General features: G+C 43.6%; 1 protein-coding gene across 1 annotated transcript in view; it reads left to right on the plus strand.

The window, feature by feature from the left end:
* Positions 1 to 18,863, plus strand: part of otog (otogelin) — a 346,092-nt gene that overhangs the window by 283,169 nt on the left and 44,060 nt on the right. The window contains exons 37-42 of the mRNA XM_041196645.1: positions 257 to 443; positions 2,267 to 2,487; positions 12,627 to 12,765; positions 15,712 to 15,903; positions 16,186 to 16,398; positions 17,439 to 17,543. Coding sequence (XP_041052579.1) covers positions 257 to 443; positions 2,267 to 2,487; positions 12,627 to 12,765; positions 15,712 to 15,903; positions 16,186 to 16,398; positions 17,439 to 17,543 — 1,057 coding nt within the window. The remainder of the gene's footprint in view (positions 1 to 256; positions 444 to 2,266; positions 2,488 to 12,626; positions 12,766 to 15,711; positions 15,904 to 16,185; positions 16,399 to 17,438; positions 17,544 to 18,863) is intronic.

The following is an 18,863-nucleotide window of genomic DNA, read 5'->3' on the forward strand; positions in this document are numbered from 1 at the left end:
TGGGGTGGAGGTGGGAAGGTTTTCAGAACCCATCCCCCTTCCTCCCAATTAAATGACCCCTCTACCAAACTTGCCACAGGAGAGGCCTTTTGTAAAAGTTGCTAGATCAGTTCCACAATACAAGGTGTATGATTTCCAAACTACTCAACTACATTTTTAAGCAAACTTTCATATTACAACTTTTTAATTGCACAATTATGATTTCTAATTGTCATAGAATTATACATAAAATATATTCCTATTTATATTGCTTTAGCTGAACATTAATTCAAGGTTTGGCTACACTCCATTCCGAAGATATGATTTTGAAATCATAGATACTGGGAGCATGTACACAATCCTGACACCAGTTGGTATAAACATACAGTGGTTTCACAGTACAGGAGTTATGGTCATCGACGCAGGCACACCCAATAAAAAACTAGCTTCTACGGGGCTGTGTGGTACGTAAGCACTGGTTACTTTACACTATGTTTAAATTCGGTTGATAGGTGTTTTACATAAAAAGCAAAGAATAATAAAGGAATTTTGTTGCAAGCAACAATATGATGGGCCCAATTTTAAAGCAGGGGGTAGGTGCAGTGTTTGTGAGCCATGAGATGGATGGTAAGCCTGGGTTGCTGGGAGCTTAAGACCTAGCAGATCTTAATGGTCAGCCCTTATTTGCACGAGTTCTCATGGATCCTTAGCTGAACCCAGTCAGGTCCTGGCCAGCAGGTAGGAGCAATATTCAGCCGCAGGTGGCTGTGGCCAGAAACCTGTGGGAATAATGGGCTGGCTTTAATGGCCACAGCAGTGGGTCCACCCACCAGCTGAAGAGCCAGTGGCACCCCCACCATGGCCATTCCCTGGAACTCCGATGCGATTTAAAGTCAATCAGGCTCTTACCCGCAGGAGTGGCGGCCACTGTGGATGCTGCAGGAAGCCCAGGAGGAGGAACATTGCTGGTAGCTCTGGAACCCAGGTAAGTGTGCATCATCGCCAGAGTCAGTCAGGTAGGCACCAGTGAGGGGAGGAGATGAGGGTCAGCTTAAAGAGTGGGGGTGGGAGTTTCTTCCAGTGGGGGCAGCCTTTGCTGCTGACGCAACATATGTTGGGCACAGCACAGGGTGCCCAAGCAGAAGAGGCTTCCTCCTCAGGCTGCAGGCAGTTTGTCAGGGTATATATCTGGTGGCTTGCCACATGGCGTGTTACCCACCTGCCACTGGTAGAATAACACCCACTTTATTGGTCACTTAAGGGCCTCAATTGATATAGGGGCAGGAAAGCCAACCTCGACCTTCCCCATCCTGGACTTAATTAGGGGAGTCAGGAAGGTGATGGGCAATCCACCCACACCTTCTTATCTATTAAACGGCTCCCTGACATTCATTATGCTCCTGAGGGGTATTAAATTTTGCCCACTGTGGTTTCTCATTTTAAAAGGTTGGTATTGAATTAAGCACTACTCAGAAATAAACTTGTTTAAAAGAAATGTATTGGCATTCTTATTTAAGGGTACATGAGTAGAGGAGTATGCATACCTGCAACATTGTTATACCATAGTAAGGCGTGTGTGGAATTTGTACTTCAATGGTTATTGGATAGTATGCTTTTGTGTGTTCATTTTTTATTTTGGGGTCTTATGTGATAAATGTAACTTTTGGCACTAAATGATCAACTGGGGAAAATTCAAGTTGACAACTCAAATGGACATCACAAATGTTGAGATTGGAATTTGCTGCTTTTTGCCAATTCAGAATGGGTAGATTCTAAATTAAAAATGAGTAATTAGGTTGTTCGGTTTTATTTTGCTTATTCATTCAAACATGGTACGTACTGAACTGAATACCTTTTTGATGTGTTTGTGTTTAGTTAATCAAATATTTGGTGATTTTATAAGTTAAGTTCTAATTTCAGCTAGGTACAATTTTTGCCTATATATGTGTATTCCTGAAATGTAACTTATCTATGAGTCATCATGCAACAGTGCTCTAAATGTAGCCATTGAAATTATATAGTATTTAGATACTAGACATTAAACTAGATAGTGATATCTTAAAACAGAAATAGTTTGTATCTGTTTTGGTGATATTTGAAATCTCGGCAGATTTATTAAATTTAAATACAATTCAATGTCAATATATTTCTTTATGTATAAGGAATAAATATCCCAATGTACCCTGGGTATAATATACTTTACTATTCCCTGCCTTGCTGCTTGATAACACAAAGTATAATTCATTGATTTGTTGAGTTTGTATGTGTACATGTATCACATTTGCAGGCTACTGCGATGGAAACCCCATAAATGACCTTATCTTGAAAAATGGCACAATTCTTAAAAAAGATGATGACCCAGTGACCTTCATTCAGGGCTGGACAGTAGCCAGCACAGAGACTGGTATAAAGCTGACCCGACGCCTAGAGGTTAACTGTTCTACAAGCAACTGCTCCGAATGTTTCAGAATGCTTCAGAGTGAAACTTTTGCCCTCTGTCATACACAAGTATGTAGTTTAAACTTATAACAATCCCACAGAAGAATACACTACAAAATTTCCAGAGTGTCAATCCTCACTTCTTCTCCACCATGTTGTGAGAATTATAGGATTCCTCCTGTCCTTCCTGTCCGTTCACCCATTTATGTCTGCCAGGTCATCCTTTATTATTTCAACCATCTACACTGTCATCCCACCAATAAGCATTTCTTCCCTTTCCTTATCTCTGCTTTCTGAAGGGACTTGTTCTTCTAACCTCTTGTTCACTTTTCCATGACCCCTGTTTGCAGTTAGCTTTCCCCAGGCATCTTCCTGTACATCTGCAGAAAATACAATACCTGTTAGTTTTCCTCTGAACAAATCATGGCCAAAGGATCCTTCCTTTTGGTTCAGAAATTTGCATTCACTTCTCCCAATTTAGTATACTATATTTGCTGCTCTTCTTCTTTAACAAATACAGATTGAGCAACTGCTTAACAAAACATTTTGGGCTGAATTTTTGTCTCCCAATGCTGAGCAAATCCATGTCAAGAAGATGAAACAGGAGGCATGCAGGGCCCCACTTTTAAATTTCCCTTATGATTCTTGCTGTCCAGCATTTTTGCTAGATCGAGAAATGTGGCTGGTCATGAACTGACCATCACTTAAAGTGACATTGGCTTTGCTATTTAAATGCCTGCCATAAATTCAATTTTTCCTGTCATTGCTATTTTCATTTAGGCGGGTGGGTTTCTGGAAACTGTGGAAACCACACCAGGTAAGTCAGTTTGTGAACCTCGAGGGAAACCTGCTTTGGAGTCAGGAACCTTTTGATAGTTAAGTTTAAAAATGCTTGCCAACTTCAACTGTCACAACGTAATGGTTTTTAATGATGTGAATAAGTATGTTTTCAATGCAGTGATTGGTCACAGGGCTTTACCCTTAAAACCTAAGAGACCCTTAAATTGACCAGCACTGTTTAAAGATTCAGACGCATTACAGTCCTTTCTCCAGGGGACCAAGTCCTCTTCTGCATTCTACATTATGGAGAATCAGATATGAATGTATGGAGGGAAACATGTGGCTTGATTTTAACATTGAATTAGTGTCCTGACATCTGTACCTTTGAAGCACTCTTCCAGTATCCAATAGGCACCGAACCATAGAGCCATATTGCAAATCTGCAAACCTTTGAAACTCTCATTATATATATATATATATTAAAAAAACAATCAGGCAGTCAACATTCTTTATGGAAAAAACTTCCACCTCTTACATTCTCATAAAACTGTCAGCCAATCTTTTAATCCTGATCAAGTAAACACATAGGCATTGAAAAACCATTTCAAAGAAAAATCAGGTTATTACAAGGTAATAGAACAGTAAATCAAATAAAGCAAGCAGTATTCTTGCTACTGTGTGTTGACAGCAGGCTGAATAGATAGCTAGACATCTGTTTTGTCAGATGGCCTCATCATGTATTCTTGGCTGAGCTCTAAGAATGACTAATGAACTTAGCTGGGGAGGGGATGCTTGCACAACTTGGAGGGAGCTACAAGCTTTGTTTGATTAAGTTTTATTACCTGGTAATAACTTTATCTTTCTTTGAAGTGTTTTTCTGATGTGTTTATGGGTGGAAGAGATGTGAGATGTAAGGGCTAGAGGGCCAAACAACTGTGAATTGAACTGGGCTGACATCCCGGTAGAACGGGTAGGCCTTCTAATCTGTTGACCTCAACATCCTCCCGCCTCCGCTACCACCACAGGCCTGCCTCTGGAGACAGTGGGCCTAACTTCATTCCGCCTCTGCCTCCCCGGAAGAAAAATATAGTGGTTGGGGGCCTCCTTAAATCAGACAGAAGTGACAATTTACATGAACATTCAATAAAGATTGCATGAAAACGTAACACATCTCATTCAGGAATAATGTCTGTGTCCCTATCTCTCTAGTCATCACATTATGAGAAACATCTGGCTGGCTAAGATCGTTACATCTTTTACAATGAGAGGCCCTAACAATTCTCAATAAATATAACCAATTACAGGGAAAACATTATAATGTGAAATTTTTTATCAATTCCAAATGAAATGCAAAAATCACCAGTGTCACCTTAGTGTTCATATAATTTTCAATTTAAAAACATAGAAACTAGGAGCAGGAGTAGGCCATTCAACCCTTCGAGCCTGCTCTGCCATTCATTATGATCATGGCTGATCATCCAACTTAATAGCCTGCTCTCGCTTTCTCCCCATACCCTTTGGTCCCTTTCACCCCAAGACCTATATCTAACACCTTCTTGAAAATATACAATGTTTTGGTCTCAACTACTTTCTGTGGTAACGAATTCCACAGGCTCACCGCTCTCTGGGTGAAGAAATTTCTCCTCATCTCAGTCCTAAGTGGTCTACCCCATATCCTCAGACTGTGACCCCTGGGTCTGGACTCCCCCACTATCGGGAACATCCTTCCTGCATTTACCCTACCTAGCCCTGTTTGAATTTTATAGTTTTCTATGAGATCTCACTTTATTCTTCTGAACTCCAGCGAATATAATCCTAATCAACTCAATCTTTCCTCATATGTCAGTCCCGCCATCCCAGGAATCAGTCGGGTAAACCTTCGCTGCACTCCCTCTATAGCAAGCACATCTTTCCTCAGATAAGGAGACCAAAACTTCTTCCACTTAGTCTAATTGCAACCCTATCATCAGCAGCTGAGGTGGAGGCAGTCTGCTCAGCGTCCTGCCCCATTGCCTTAGATGTCCGGGGCAGGAATGCTTTGGAGGGTTGGAGCCTTAAGGACTCCAGCCTAATGGGGAGTCTCCTGCACTGGTGCGGGAGCATTCTCCTCAGCCTTGCCTGCTGGTGCTGTTGGGGTCAATGGTGGAGGGGAGTCCTGATACAAAGGCCCAGGGGCAGCTGGCATACACTCCTCCACCATATAGGTGCATAATGGCACATCCCTGTCTCACTGAGAGGAAAGGCTCCTGGAGGGAGGTCTAGGGGCCTCATCCCCTTTCACCTAGGCACTGCTGCACTGAGCCCAAGTCTGGAGTGATGGAATGCAGATCAGAGCGCCTATCAATCAAATGCTAAACATGGCTCTCCATGGTGATTGTTATCCTCTCTATAGATGAAACTATGCGCTCAAATGCCTGGGATATGGTAGAACTTTTGGCATGCATGGACTCCTCTGTGCCCTACACGAAGCTGCACATAATCCCCCAGCAACTCCATCATGTTTTCCCCTAGCCTCTGCTGCATACTCAGCAGGCTTCTTGTATCCTCTACCAGAAGCCCAACATCAGCATGAGGCTCAACAGGGGCTTAATCCCCAGTAGTCCTCCGATCACCTAGGGACCTGGCTGTTACATTCTCCCTCAGCTGCAGGGACATATCAATGGTGTGTTCACCAGATTGTGCTCCTGGATCTACAAGTAAGCCCTCCACGGATCATGCTGGTGGAGCTAGATGATGAGGCAGATGACGATGCATTATCTGGGGCACTGGCTGCTTGGTCCCCAGAGTTGGAGTCTTCTGGCTCCTGTCTTGGCTGTGGACTGGACAGTAGGTCTGCTTGTCCTGCATGTCAAAATGCAGAGTTAATAACACGTCTGCATGCATCCCCTTTACACAGACTGGCCTCTCATTCACACATTGCATCCAAGTGAGCGCAAAAGGCAAACTTCTGGAAATGTTGGCCACAGTTGTTTTACTTAGAGCTTAACGTCCTTGTTTTTGTACTCTATGCCTCTAATTTTAAAGCCAAGAACCCCCTTTTTTTTTTTACAATCTTGTAAATAGGTTCTGCTAGCTTCAAAGACTTGTATATGTGATCCCCAGATCTCTGCATCGTAAAAAGATGCCCAAAAGATATGGGCGGAATTATATGCCAGCGGGATTTTAGGGTCCTGCCAAACTCAGTGGACTTCTGAACGGCTCACTGCATTTTATGGCTCTGAAGAAGAGTCATGCGGACTCAAAATATTAACTCTGTCTTTCCCTCCGCAGATGCTGTCAGACCTGCTGAGTTTTTCCAGCATTTTTTGTTTGTGTTTCATACACAATTGGCTCCTTGAAGTATTAAGAATGACCATCTGGTAGCCCATCAGAAACATAGGGCAGAATCTTTGGCTTGGCTCGCTGAGGCATAAAATGACCCACGGTGACATAAGGCTTGCATCACGATGTCTCTGCGCATCATTCAGATTTTCAGTTTGGTGGGCGCGTGCCTGAGTCAGCTGTGTGCCTGCTGAACTGTTAAATGCCTATTGAGGCAAGTTAACTATCAATTAAATCAATAAACGAAACTGCCCATCCAACCTTAAAGCTGGCGGGCAGGCGAAGAGCCCAGGTATCCTTCACATTTTTCATGGAACCTCATCCATGGATGGGATGAGGTTTCACGAAGGTTTTTAAAGGTTTGAAAAATTTTCAATAAAATTGATAGACATGTCCCAGCTCATGCGACAGTTTCACATGAGGGGACATGTCCCAAAAATTTTATTTTCCCTTTAGGAGATTTCTTAGAGAGATTTTTGTGCTCTTTAAGAGTGCAGGCCCTGACTCAGGCAACGCCCCCCTGTGCAGGGAACGGTCAGCGCTTCCGGGCATGCATCACACTGGGCGGGCCTTAATTGGCCCACCCACATAAAATGGCAGCACCCAGCGCAGCGATTGGCTGTGTACATTCCCACACCCACGCCCGCTCTCGCACAACCCCTCTGACGGGGATAAAATTCTCCCCATATACATAAGGTTATTGACAAGCCAGGTAACTTGATGGTCACATTGAAGACACTTAACAGATTGCCTGACTCAACAAAAACAGGAGATATATCTTTTGATCTACAAATTGACTTAATTGACATCAAATTTGAAGATGGTCTCCAATTTGGTCTGGCACATTTTGTACAATGCAAATGCCTGCAGTTACAAGAAATAACGAAAGATTCTACTCTACAGAAACTGTGGAAAACCATCATTGAAGGATGGCCTGATCCAATTAAGCATGTCCACGAACATGTGGGACTATTTTGGCCTTTTCGGGACAAGCTAGGCATTTCCCAGGGAGTCATTTTTAAATGCAAGCAGATTATCATACCGGAACCTTTGTGACCTAATATTCTTCCCTCACACAGGGGCATAGATTGGACGAGAAGACTCACAAGGGAGGCAGTCTGTTGGTCTGGTATGAATAACTGCTTTGAAGTCACCATCAAGGAGTATGAGGAATGTCAAGAGCATATGCCAAATCAGCACAAAGAACCATTGATTCCATATGAAATCTCTACCCATCCTTGGTCCAAAATTGCATCAGACATCTTTCATGTCCATGGCACTGACTTCATTTTTGTCAACTACTTTGCCATTATTCAACAATTGCACAATATGTTAAGCACAACAGACACACACACTCTCAGTTCCATTCTCAGTTTATGTGGTGTGCCTAGAGGAATCATTACAGATAACATTCTGCAATTCATTGGTGAATAATTTCAGGATATGTGTGAGAAGTGGAATATTGATCACACTACTTCTTCCCTTCATTACTCTAGATCTAACAGCCTAGCTGAACAAATGATTCACATGGTGAAATCTCTAATTCTCAAATACAGGCAAACCAAGCAAGATCTACACATTGCAATGTTACACCTGAGAGTGACACTTCTAAGTGCAACTATCCCATCACCAGCAGAGCTCATGTTTGGCAGACCAGTACATACCAATTTACCTACTCATACCCATTCTATGCTCACAGAAACTAGAGAGCAACTTTTAAAACTACAAGAGAGGATAGCTGACGTGCATGATAAAAACGCAGGCGCAGAAGTGCCAAGCTTACAGTTGGGACAACAAGTTCATACCCACGATCACACAGAAGGTATCTGGAAACCAGCTGAGGTGACAAGGGCTTGTTCAGAACCAAGGTCCTATGAAACCATTACACACAAAGGCACAATGATGAGACAAAACAGAGGACAAATCAGACCCATTCCAGCTCCACAACCTCTGTGCAGTCCTATTGTATTGAGGACAAGATCCCAAATGCAACCAATAACAACATCCAGGAATGACAATCCCACAGATCACTGTGAATAATTAAAGAGACCTCCAGACAAGTTTATCATTACAAGATCTGGACATACCAGCAGATTACATTTTGCTTTACAGATTCATAGGTTCATAAGTCTATGCGCTTATGTAATGGTAACTAAGCATGAACATGTATCGCCAATAGTTATAATTGTTTGGAAGGATGAAAGAATCTTTATAAAGAAAGGGGGTTGTTTCAATATGCCTTTATGGAATAGCAGCATGACATCACTAGAAGGGAAATGTGTCATGTAATCCAGTCTTAGGGCAAAATTTTCCATGCCCATTGGTGTTGGGCAGGCGTGAGCGGACAGCATGGCGGTAAGGCCAAAAATTGGTTTCACGATGTTATGAAACCAGTTTGCGATTGTCTGCTTCTCTCATCAATGGTGGGTCACCTTTCTGGCGCTAACATCAGGAGCATCATTTTAATACATCTGCATATCATTACAAGCCCTGCTCGCTAGAACCATCCCCCAGCATGTCAAATTTACCACCCATGTCGGTGGGAAAACACACCGGTGCAGAACATATATTGACATGTGTGCCATGCAGCAGTTGGGACTTACCTTGCTCACATCACAGACATCCAAGGAACAGAAGATGCTGGAGCCCTACAGCTACCGGAACTTAGAGGAATATGTGCATTGCATGTTGAGTAGATTCTGATGGACATGGCTCTGCTGCGAAGCAGCTCATGGAACGTGGAAGATCACTGTTGAGAGTCTGCTTCAGGACATCTTCGCCAATGTCTGCTACAGATGTTCATTGAGGGGGTGGAGAGGAAAATGTACCATGGGGCGATGGGAGAGGAAGGTCATAGGTTTGACTAGGAGAGGAAGGTGCACCGGGGGGTGGGGGGGAGCATGAAGTTGGGAGGGGGAGTGATGGTTTTGGGGAGGCATGGAGCGATGGTGTCAGGGGCGAGGATGGGGGGAGAACAATGGTGTTGGGCGGGGGGAGGGAGTGCAGGGGAGGAGGGTGTAATGGGGGAGAATGTGACAACTGAGGAGATAAGTGTAAGGGGGATGAAGATGCAAGGGAAGGAGTTCAGAAGAGGGAAGGAGTTCGGAGGGGTCAAGGACTTCGTGTGGAGGAAGGAGTTCAGAGGGGGACAGGATTTTGGAGCAAGAAAGGAGTTCAGAGTAGGGGTAGGAGTTTGCAGCGGAAAAGGAGTCTGGAGGAAGGAAGGCATTCTGAAGGGGAAAGAGTCTGGGAAGAAGGAGTTTGGAGCGGGGAAGGAAGAAGTCCAGGGGGAGGAAGGATTAAGTGTGGAGGAACAAGTAAGGGTGGAGGAATGAGTAAGAGGAAAGGAAGCATAAAGGGTTGGGGGTGTTGCCCAGGTGAATGTGCAAGGGAGGCATCTATGGAGTCAATTACTGCCTCCTGGGGAGTGAAATGAGGGTGGGCATAATAGGAGGGGATGATGAGAATGAGAGAGAGCAGGGTGAGCTGGTAGGATGGGAGGGTAAGGGTGCAATGGTAGTGGTGAAAGGAACGGCAAGGATGGTTGGCAGGGACTCGGAGACAGACACAGACCTTGGGGGTGGGAAGGAGGTTGTCGAGGAAGTCAGTGTTGTTGGGGGTAGGATTTTCAGGAAGACAGGGAACATACGTGTTCACTGGACATCCCAGAATGAAAAGGGTTTGGTTGGTAGTTGATGGTGGGGAACTGGAAGGTGATGCTAGGGGTGTCAACAATAATGGGCAACAGGACATGGGTTACTGTGCGAGGGGAAAGGACGAGGAACTGAAAACAGAGCTCCCTGTGAGCCAAAGTAGAGATGATTAGTGCATGACAGCAGAGTCAAAAGAAGGAGGGAGAGCACTTACACACTCACAGTTGCATTGAGAGATGATGATGTGGTGCAGGATCCTAATGTGGGCTTTCGCTGCAGACCTCACTGTCACCGCAGGCACGGTCCACGTCCTCACCAGCTGGCGCAATGGCATGTGCTTCAAAGTGAGTGAGGGGCCTAATGTGGACCACCCCCAGTCAGCTTTCCCTGCATGAAAACAGGTCGAGAGAGTGTGAGCAGGACGCCTAGCACTGCATGGAATGTTTGTGTAGTGTGCGGAGCCATGGTCAGGATAAAGACCCGAGCTTGGAAGGATATGAGCCTGATAGAGATGTGAGGGTGTGTGTGAGAGTGGTGTTGTTCACTGAGATGTGAGATCCCTGTGGATGTGTGATGGATTTGTGAGTGTGTGAGTTGAGAGTGATGGCGGAACAGAAGAGACCTCTTTCTGCACTGGGTGGCTGTTTTTTTGCAGGACAATGGCACTGACTACTGCTGCCACTGCCTCCCATGCTGAATTGGTGACCTTGATTGCTGGCTTTTGCTTAGAGTGGGGGTGGAGGACATTGCACCAGGCCTCCACTGTGCCCAGTAGGCACTTGAGGAAGGTGTTGCTAAATCTAGGGCTGCATGTTTCCTCCCTTTGGCAATCATCAGTTCCCAGCAGCTTCCTATCCCTTTAAGAGTGAGAGCTCTTTGCAGGGCGGCCTTTAAATATGGTTTACCGATGGCCTGAGGTGACGGCAGGATGGGTGAATGAGAGAATGCCCCACCAGCAATCCCACATGCTTTCTGGGAATGCATGGATTAATGAGGCGGGATTGGGATGATATGGTGCGAAAAGCCGCCATTGCGGCCAGCAGGTGAAATGTCCTATTTCCCACCCACAATCATCCTTAGTGGAAATCTGGGACAATTCCGCCTTAGTTTCACTTTTGGTCTGAGCAGAGCACACACATATACCTTTGATGCCTTCAAGCTTTGTACCTATATGCAATTGTTCTCATGTGCCTAGTCTTAATAAATAAGACCATAAGACATAGGAGCAGAAATTAGGCCATTCGGCCCATTGAGTCTGCTTCGCCATTCAATCATGGCTGATAAGTTTCTCAACCCTATTCTCCCTCCTTCTCCCCATAACCTTTGAACCCCTTACCAATCAAGAACCTATCGATCTCAGTCTTAAATACACTCAAAGACCTGGCCTCCATAGCCTTCTGTGGCAATGAATTCCATAGATTCACCACTTTCTGACTAAAGAAGTTTCATTTCATCTCTGTTCTAAACGGTCTTCCCTTTACTCTGAGGCTGTGCCCTCGGGTCCTAGTCTCTCCTACTAATGGAAACATCTTCCCCACGTCCACTCTTCCAGGCCTTTCAGTATTCTGTAAGTTTCAATCAGATCCCCCCTCATCCTTCAAAACTCCATCGAGTATAGACCCAGAGTCCTCAAACATTCCTCATATGTTAAGCCTTTCATTCCTGGGATCATTCTCGTGAACCTCCTCTGGACCCTCTCCAGGGCCAGCACATCCTTCCTGAGATACGAGGCCCAAAATTGCTCACAATATTCTAAATGTGGTCTGACCAGAGCCTTATAAAGCCTCAGCAGCACATCCCTGCTTTTATATTCTAGTCCTCTCGAAATGAATGCCAACATTGCATTTGCCTTCCTAACTACTGTGTCAACCTGCAAGTTAACCTTAAGAGAATCCTGGACTAGGACTCCCAAGTCCCTTTGCACTCCAGATTTCGGAATTCTCTCCCCATTTAGAAATGAACCCACAATGTGTTTACTAAATCCCTTATGAGGATTGGTGCCTTTTGACATATACAGTAAAAAAAAACCTAAGATTATACTATTATAATAACATGACACTTCTTCCCAAAATGCATCACTTCCCACTGCACTGCCTTAAGTTTCATGTGACATATTTGTCTGCCGAATCTCTATGTCCACCTGAAGTCTACTACTATCCGCCTCATGATGTTACATAGCTGTTGCTCCTGTATTGCTACTATCTTTACTAATCATTCACATTCAACACACTTTGCATTTTGCATGTTTAATTGTTAGCACTTGGCTTTAAAAAAGTAAGTTACACATTATGAGGCTAGTAAAAAAATTGACAGTGAATTCATATACCAGACCTGGTCTCATAATCCTGATTCAATGTAATGTGCTATCTTGTCCTTCGCTGCTGATCATTATTTATGTTATGGATCATCATAATTTAAGTATTATGAAGGATTAATATTTCTTTCTGATGCTAGGTTTCTCCAGAAATCTTTTGTGAGCTCTGGATCCGTGACTCATTATTTGTGAACAACCATTGTTCTGCTCTGGCTGCATATGTGGCTCTTTGTAACAAGTTTAACATTTGCGTTGAGTGGAGGAAGCCAGACTATTGCTGTAAGTTGCACATTTTTAAAAAAACTGATATACGTTTGCTGCGTGACTACTGTCACATACCTAGATGCAGAGTAAAGCTCAACCAACAGGTTAGAAATTGTTGCAATGGCTCATCACATAGCGTTTGATGTTATTTGGATTATTTACTTGAACCGTTCAGACCAAATTATATTTACTCTGCAAATTGCTGCAAAAGCTGATTGATAACATGACCGTGATGTCAATGTCTCATCTGGGCCCTTGTGAATGTCATGGTCCATTGTCCATCTCCCTAACCAATCAAAGAAAAGGATAGAGAAAGAAACAGAAAAATGTTGGAGAGAGAAATAGGATTTTTTTTTAAATTTGCAGGACTTTGCTGGTAAGGCTTGTATTTTTTACCCATTCCTGATTGCCTTTGAGAAGGTGGTCGTGTGCTGCCTTCTTGAACTGCTGCAGATTGTGTGGTGTAGGTACATCCACAGTGCTGTTAGGTAGGGAGTTCCTGGATTTTGATTCAGCGACAGTGAAGGGAGTTCCAGGATTTTGACCCAACAACAATGAAGGAAAAGCAATATTGTCCAAATCAAGATGATGTGTGACTTGAAGGGGATCTTACAAGTGGTGATGTTCCCATGGCCTTGCCCTTCTAGGTGGGAGAGTTTGTAGGTTTGGAAGATGCTGTTGTAGGAGACTTGGCAAGTTGCTACAACATATCCTGTAGATGGTACACACAGCAGCCACAGTGTATCAGCAATGGAGGGAGTGATTATTTAAGTTGGTGGATGGGGTGCAGATGAAGCTGGCTGTTTTGTCTTAGATGGTGTCTAGCTTTTTGAATGTTGAGTGCACTCATCCAGGCAAGTGGAGAGTATACCATCACACTCCTGACTTGTGCCTTGGAGATGGTGAAAACGCTTTGGGGAGTCAGGAGGTGAATTACTCACTGCAGAATTCTCAGCTCCTGATCTATTCTTGTTGTCACAGTGTTTATATGGCAAAGCCAGTTAACTTTCTGGTCAATGGTAACCCCAAGATGTTGATGGTAGTGGATTCAGCGATGATAATGCAGTTGAATGGCAAGGCAATTAGACTCACTCTTGTTGGAGATGTTCATTGCCTGGCACTTACATGAATGTTACTTGCTACTTATGAGCTCAAATCTGAATGTTACCTGCTGCGAACAGGCATAGACTGCTCAGAATCTGAGGAGTTGCACATGTTCAGTGTTCCATTCCAATTATCAGTGAACATCCCCACTTCAGACCTTATGATGGAGCGAAGGTCATTGATGAAGCAGCTGGGGATGGTTGGGCGTACGACATTGCAGTGAGGAGTTCCTGTGATAATGTCGTGGGCTGAGATGAATGGCCTCCAAAAACAATAATCTTCTTCCTTAACTCTGGTATGACTCCTGACGCCCTTTGACTTCAATTTTGCTCGGGCTCCTTGGTGCCACACTCTATCAAATATGCTGCCTTGGCAGGCAATCACTTCACTTTTGCAATTCAGCTCTTTTGTCCATATTTGGACCAGAGCTATAATGAGGTCTAGAGTTAAGCGGTCTTGGCAGAATAATAATCCCATTTGTGCTAAGAATTATGCTGACAGCTGATTTAAGATTATGTTTGCTAGTAGCTACGTTCATATGCAGGGACCTATCCTCTGCGGGCCCAAGAAATATGTCCAGAAAAAACAGAATAAACAAAAGCCGGGGCGACAATAGCTCCCTGGTGCATTTGCCATGGCAACACCTCGACCAATCAGAGCTGCTTCTTCAATTACCTTCCTTCCATCATAAGGTCAAAGTGGGGATGTTCGCTGATGGTTGCACAATGTTCAACACCATTCATGACGCCTCAGAAACTAAAGCAGTCCATGTCTAAATGCAGCAAGACCTGGACAATATCCAGACTTGGGCTGACAAGTGGCAATTAACATTCGCACCACAGAAGTACCAGACAATGACCATCTCCGACAAGAGAATCTAACCATTGCCCCTTGACATCCAATAACATTACCATCACTGAATCCCCCACTATCAACATCCTGGGGGTTACCATTGACCAGAAACTGAACTGGACCAACCATATAAATACTGTGGCTACAAGAGCAGGTCAGAGGCTAGGAATCCTGTGATGAGTGACTCACCTCCTGACTCCCCAAAGCCTGTCCACATCTACAAGGCACAAGTCAGGAGTGTGATGGAATACTCCCAACTTGCCTGGATGAGTGCAACTCCCACAACACTCAAGAAGCTTGACACCGTCCAGGACAAAGCAGCACTGCATCCACAAATATTCACTCCCTCCACCACCGACACACTGTAGTTGCAGTGTGTACCATCTACAAGATGAACTGTGGGAATTCACCAAGGTTCCTTAGACAGCACCTTCCCACGACCACTACCATCTAGAAGGACAAGGGCAGCATATAGAAGGGAACACCACAACCTGGAAGTTCCCCTCCAAGTCACTCACCATCCTGACTTTGAAATATATCGCTGTTCCTTCACTGGGTCCCAATCCTGAAACTCCCTTCCTAACAGCACTGTGGGTGTACCTAAACCACATGGACTGCAGCAGTTCAAGAAGGCAGCCCATCGCCACTTTCTCAAAGGGAACTAGGGATGGGCAATAAATGCTGGCCCAGCCAGTGAAGCCCACAGCCTGTGAATGAATAAAAAAAGCCGAATTTCCAACCAGTCAGCACCCCTTTTCTCATGCAGAATAAATTGCTGTTCTCTTTGAAATCTGGCATTCTTGCTTCGATCCTGAAGAGTGCAAGATTAAAAACTTCAGCAGCATGTCTCTTTTTTCAGCAATACTCAAGAATGTTAAAACAGACCAATCTTCATATCACTTTGTTATTTAATTGAACTGTACTTTACTCAACTTTTAAAAACTGTATACCCTATCTCGGCCTAAATAAAGTAAACAATGAGTGATTTTTCTCCTGTTTTTTCAGCCTTTACATGTCCTGCTAACATGATATACCAGGCTTGTGTACTGACCTGTGAAGCGAAGACCTGCCAAAACAGAGTGTTTTTTCCATCTGAGGATGCATCATGCTCCATCCTGAGTGAGGGCTGTGTTTGTCCAGAAGGAACCATCCTCCATCGTCTTGACTCCACCTTGTGTATACCTGAGGAGAAATGTGGTACAGCAGACTATCTACTCTATTTCTAGCCATGAATAACAAGACACAAAATCTTTCCATTACTTTTTTATTAAATATATTGTATACACACACACACCCACACACACACACATACACACACACGCGCGCACACACACACAAACGTATATTTGCATCGCCAAGCACGATGGGCTCAGACATAAATAGTTGCCCTTTTGTTTGCTAACCCTCAACATATTTTATAGCATGGACAACTAACTTGTTGCTAAAGGAAGATAATTCCATGCATTTTGTATTTTTCAGCTTGCACTGACACTTGGGGACTACCTCATGCTGCTGGTGAAACATGGAATGCCTCACTGGATGGATGCTGCATGTACCAGTGTCTGGAGAATGGGACCATTGTTACTGTTGACCACAACTGCTCTGCTGTCCTGGAACCAATCTGTCGCCGTTCTGGGGAAATAGTAGTTAGTCTAGCTAGCGATAAGAGCTGCTGCCCTAACAAAATATGTGGTAAGAGTTAAATTCTGTCTGCAGATGAATAATCTTCCTTGTCTGAAGAATCTTAGGTATCCATAATGATAATTACACTGATGCCACACTGTTAAGATATTCAGAAAGTATCATAAATCCTGAAAGTAAAACCTGAGCCACTTCCAGTTACTTGAACCCGACTGTGCCCTAACCACTCAGTGAATCTATCCAGTAGTTAGTTCAACCCCTGGGCCCAGAGTTCTAATGGCACACTGAAAATCAGGCAGATTGAAACTTCTATGTGCCTTGAGATTACAGTACTGTCTTCGCCATAAATTTCAACTTGAATCGATATGCAAAGGAACCCATCCTGCCTGCAGTATCTCAGATATGCTGGGAAGGGAAAGAATAAGTGGGGCAGGATTTAAGCATATGGGCCATGATTGTTAAGAACAAAGAGGTCAGAAGAGGGAAATAATGGAGTATTAAGGATGAGTGCTGAGAAATGCCTGGAGGACTCCCAGAGCATCAATATTATGGTCCAATGCCATTATCAGTGCCAATATGGGGGAAGGTTTTGACACATTTCACTGGCAATTGGAGTACCTGGCAGCACCAAGAATGTTTGTATCCACCTCCCCAAAATGGAATCCTGTAGACCATACAACATGGATGCTTTTACCACTGATCTTCTGGCCCTATGGGGCTATATGGAAAGAATGATAAGAATCAGCTTCTGAAAGGTTAAATGTAGATCAATGAGTATGAAAATCAGGTAGATTCTATAATATTGGCTGACATGCAATAGTAGTTTTAATGCAGGGTTGTTAGTTGAAAATATAGCCTTATCTAATTAAGAGTTGTTACAAAGGCATTTCTGGTTTTAGTCAATTAATGCAATGTGACAAATTGGAATAAAAGGAAATGTTTCGGCAACCTCCATTTTCTTTTTAATGAACCAAGAGATTTGCCTTAACTTTAAGAAGCCTTTAAGTTCACTGAGGCTTTCAGGCCAATATAACAATGAGTTACTTAGTTCACCATGCATTCACATGACTATTATTCTATTCTGCTTTCAGCTTGCAATCAAACAGTCTGTGAGAGTTTTGCTCCTCAGTGTGCATATGGAGAAAGGCTCATTACCCATCACAAACCAGACTCCTGCTGTCCTGATTATTTTTGTGGTAAGCACATAAGTTAATACAAAAAATACTGCCTGAAGTACAATCTTGAGGAGAACAGCTGAAGTTTGAAGAAGAGAAGCGCTTTACAATCAATGAAAGACTTTTGATGTGTAGTCACTGTTTAATTAAATTGGAAACCAATTTTCCCACAGGGAGCTCTCAAATACAGCAGTATGATGATCCGGTTTTGTGATGTTGACTGAGGAATAAGAATAAGTATTGGCCGGGGCACCAGGAATAACTCTCCTGGAGGGGGATTTGAAACTACAACCTCCTGTCTCAGGTGGCAGAAGCGCTACTGTTATGGGTCCTGTAGAAATCGATAACTTTTAAAAAGAGAAATGAATTTGCCAGTGACCGACAGAGAATTGCACAAGATTTCATATTTTAAGACTTTTATGGTAACAAACAAACTAAAGTCAACATTAACTAAACATTACAGAATACTCAACTAATAAACCAAACTACAGAAAAGGCATATCGCCGTTATCTAAATAACTCAACTGAAAGTATGCTACAACCCATCGGTACATTCTCAGCAGATAGGTAGCTGTGTAAATTAAGTTCCACGCTCATCCTGACTGTTCATCAAGCTCCCTTCTCCCTGATACACCCAGGCAAGTCTTCCAGTGTCCTTTGAAAGTCCCTTCACTCAGCCTTCCGAGTACCCTCAACTGAATGCTAGCCGCAAGGACCCTCTGGCGACTCCTTGTTCCTTAAATCTCTACAAGTCCCATCTCTTCAAACAGAAAAGCAATTCTCCTCAGCATCCTAGTCGGCGGATAATGCAAAACAGGGTGTTTCCTCTGCTTTGAATGGCAGCAGTTTATCTGTTTCTTCACCCAACAGCATCTCTCTCTCTCTCACTCACTGTCTGAGCCTGAGGAGGAGTGTGGGGTGATTTTAAAGGGCCTGCAAGAGTGAGAAACATAGCAGGCAGGGTGACTTAATTTGGAAGAAGCTGAAATTTTGGTATCCTGAAGATGGGTTCAAATTTAGAGATGAACTCCGCGTACTTTTTGTGGTGGGTCAAGCCTTGCAGTGTTCAATGGTGGGTTCCTATTTGTAATACGTTAACAAACCATAAATGCTCATTACATTAAAACTTTTTGGAATTATGTCCTTTCACGATAAAGTCAGCATTGCAGGAGAATCACATTTGATTAAAGGTAGCGTGCAGTAATCGACTTTGTGCAGTTGTGTCTGAGGGCAGCAGTCTTCCTTGTACTCTGTGGCACAAGGAAGGGGAGCTGAATAATGGCAGAGATAAAAACAAAAACTGTGGATGCTGGAAATCCAAAACAAAAACAGAATTACCTG

Source organism: Carcharodon carcharias, chromosome 10 (genome assembly GCF_017639515.1).
Source record: "Carcharodon carcharias isolate sCarCar2 chromosome 10, sCarCar2.pri, whole genome shotgun sequence".
Taxonomy (NCBI): Eukaryota; Metazoa; Chordata; class Chondrichthyes; order Lamniformes; family Lamnidae; genus Carcharodon; species Carcharodon carcharias.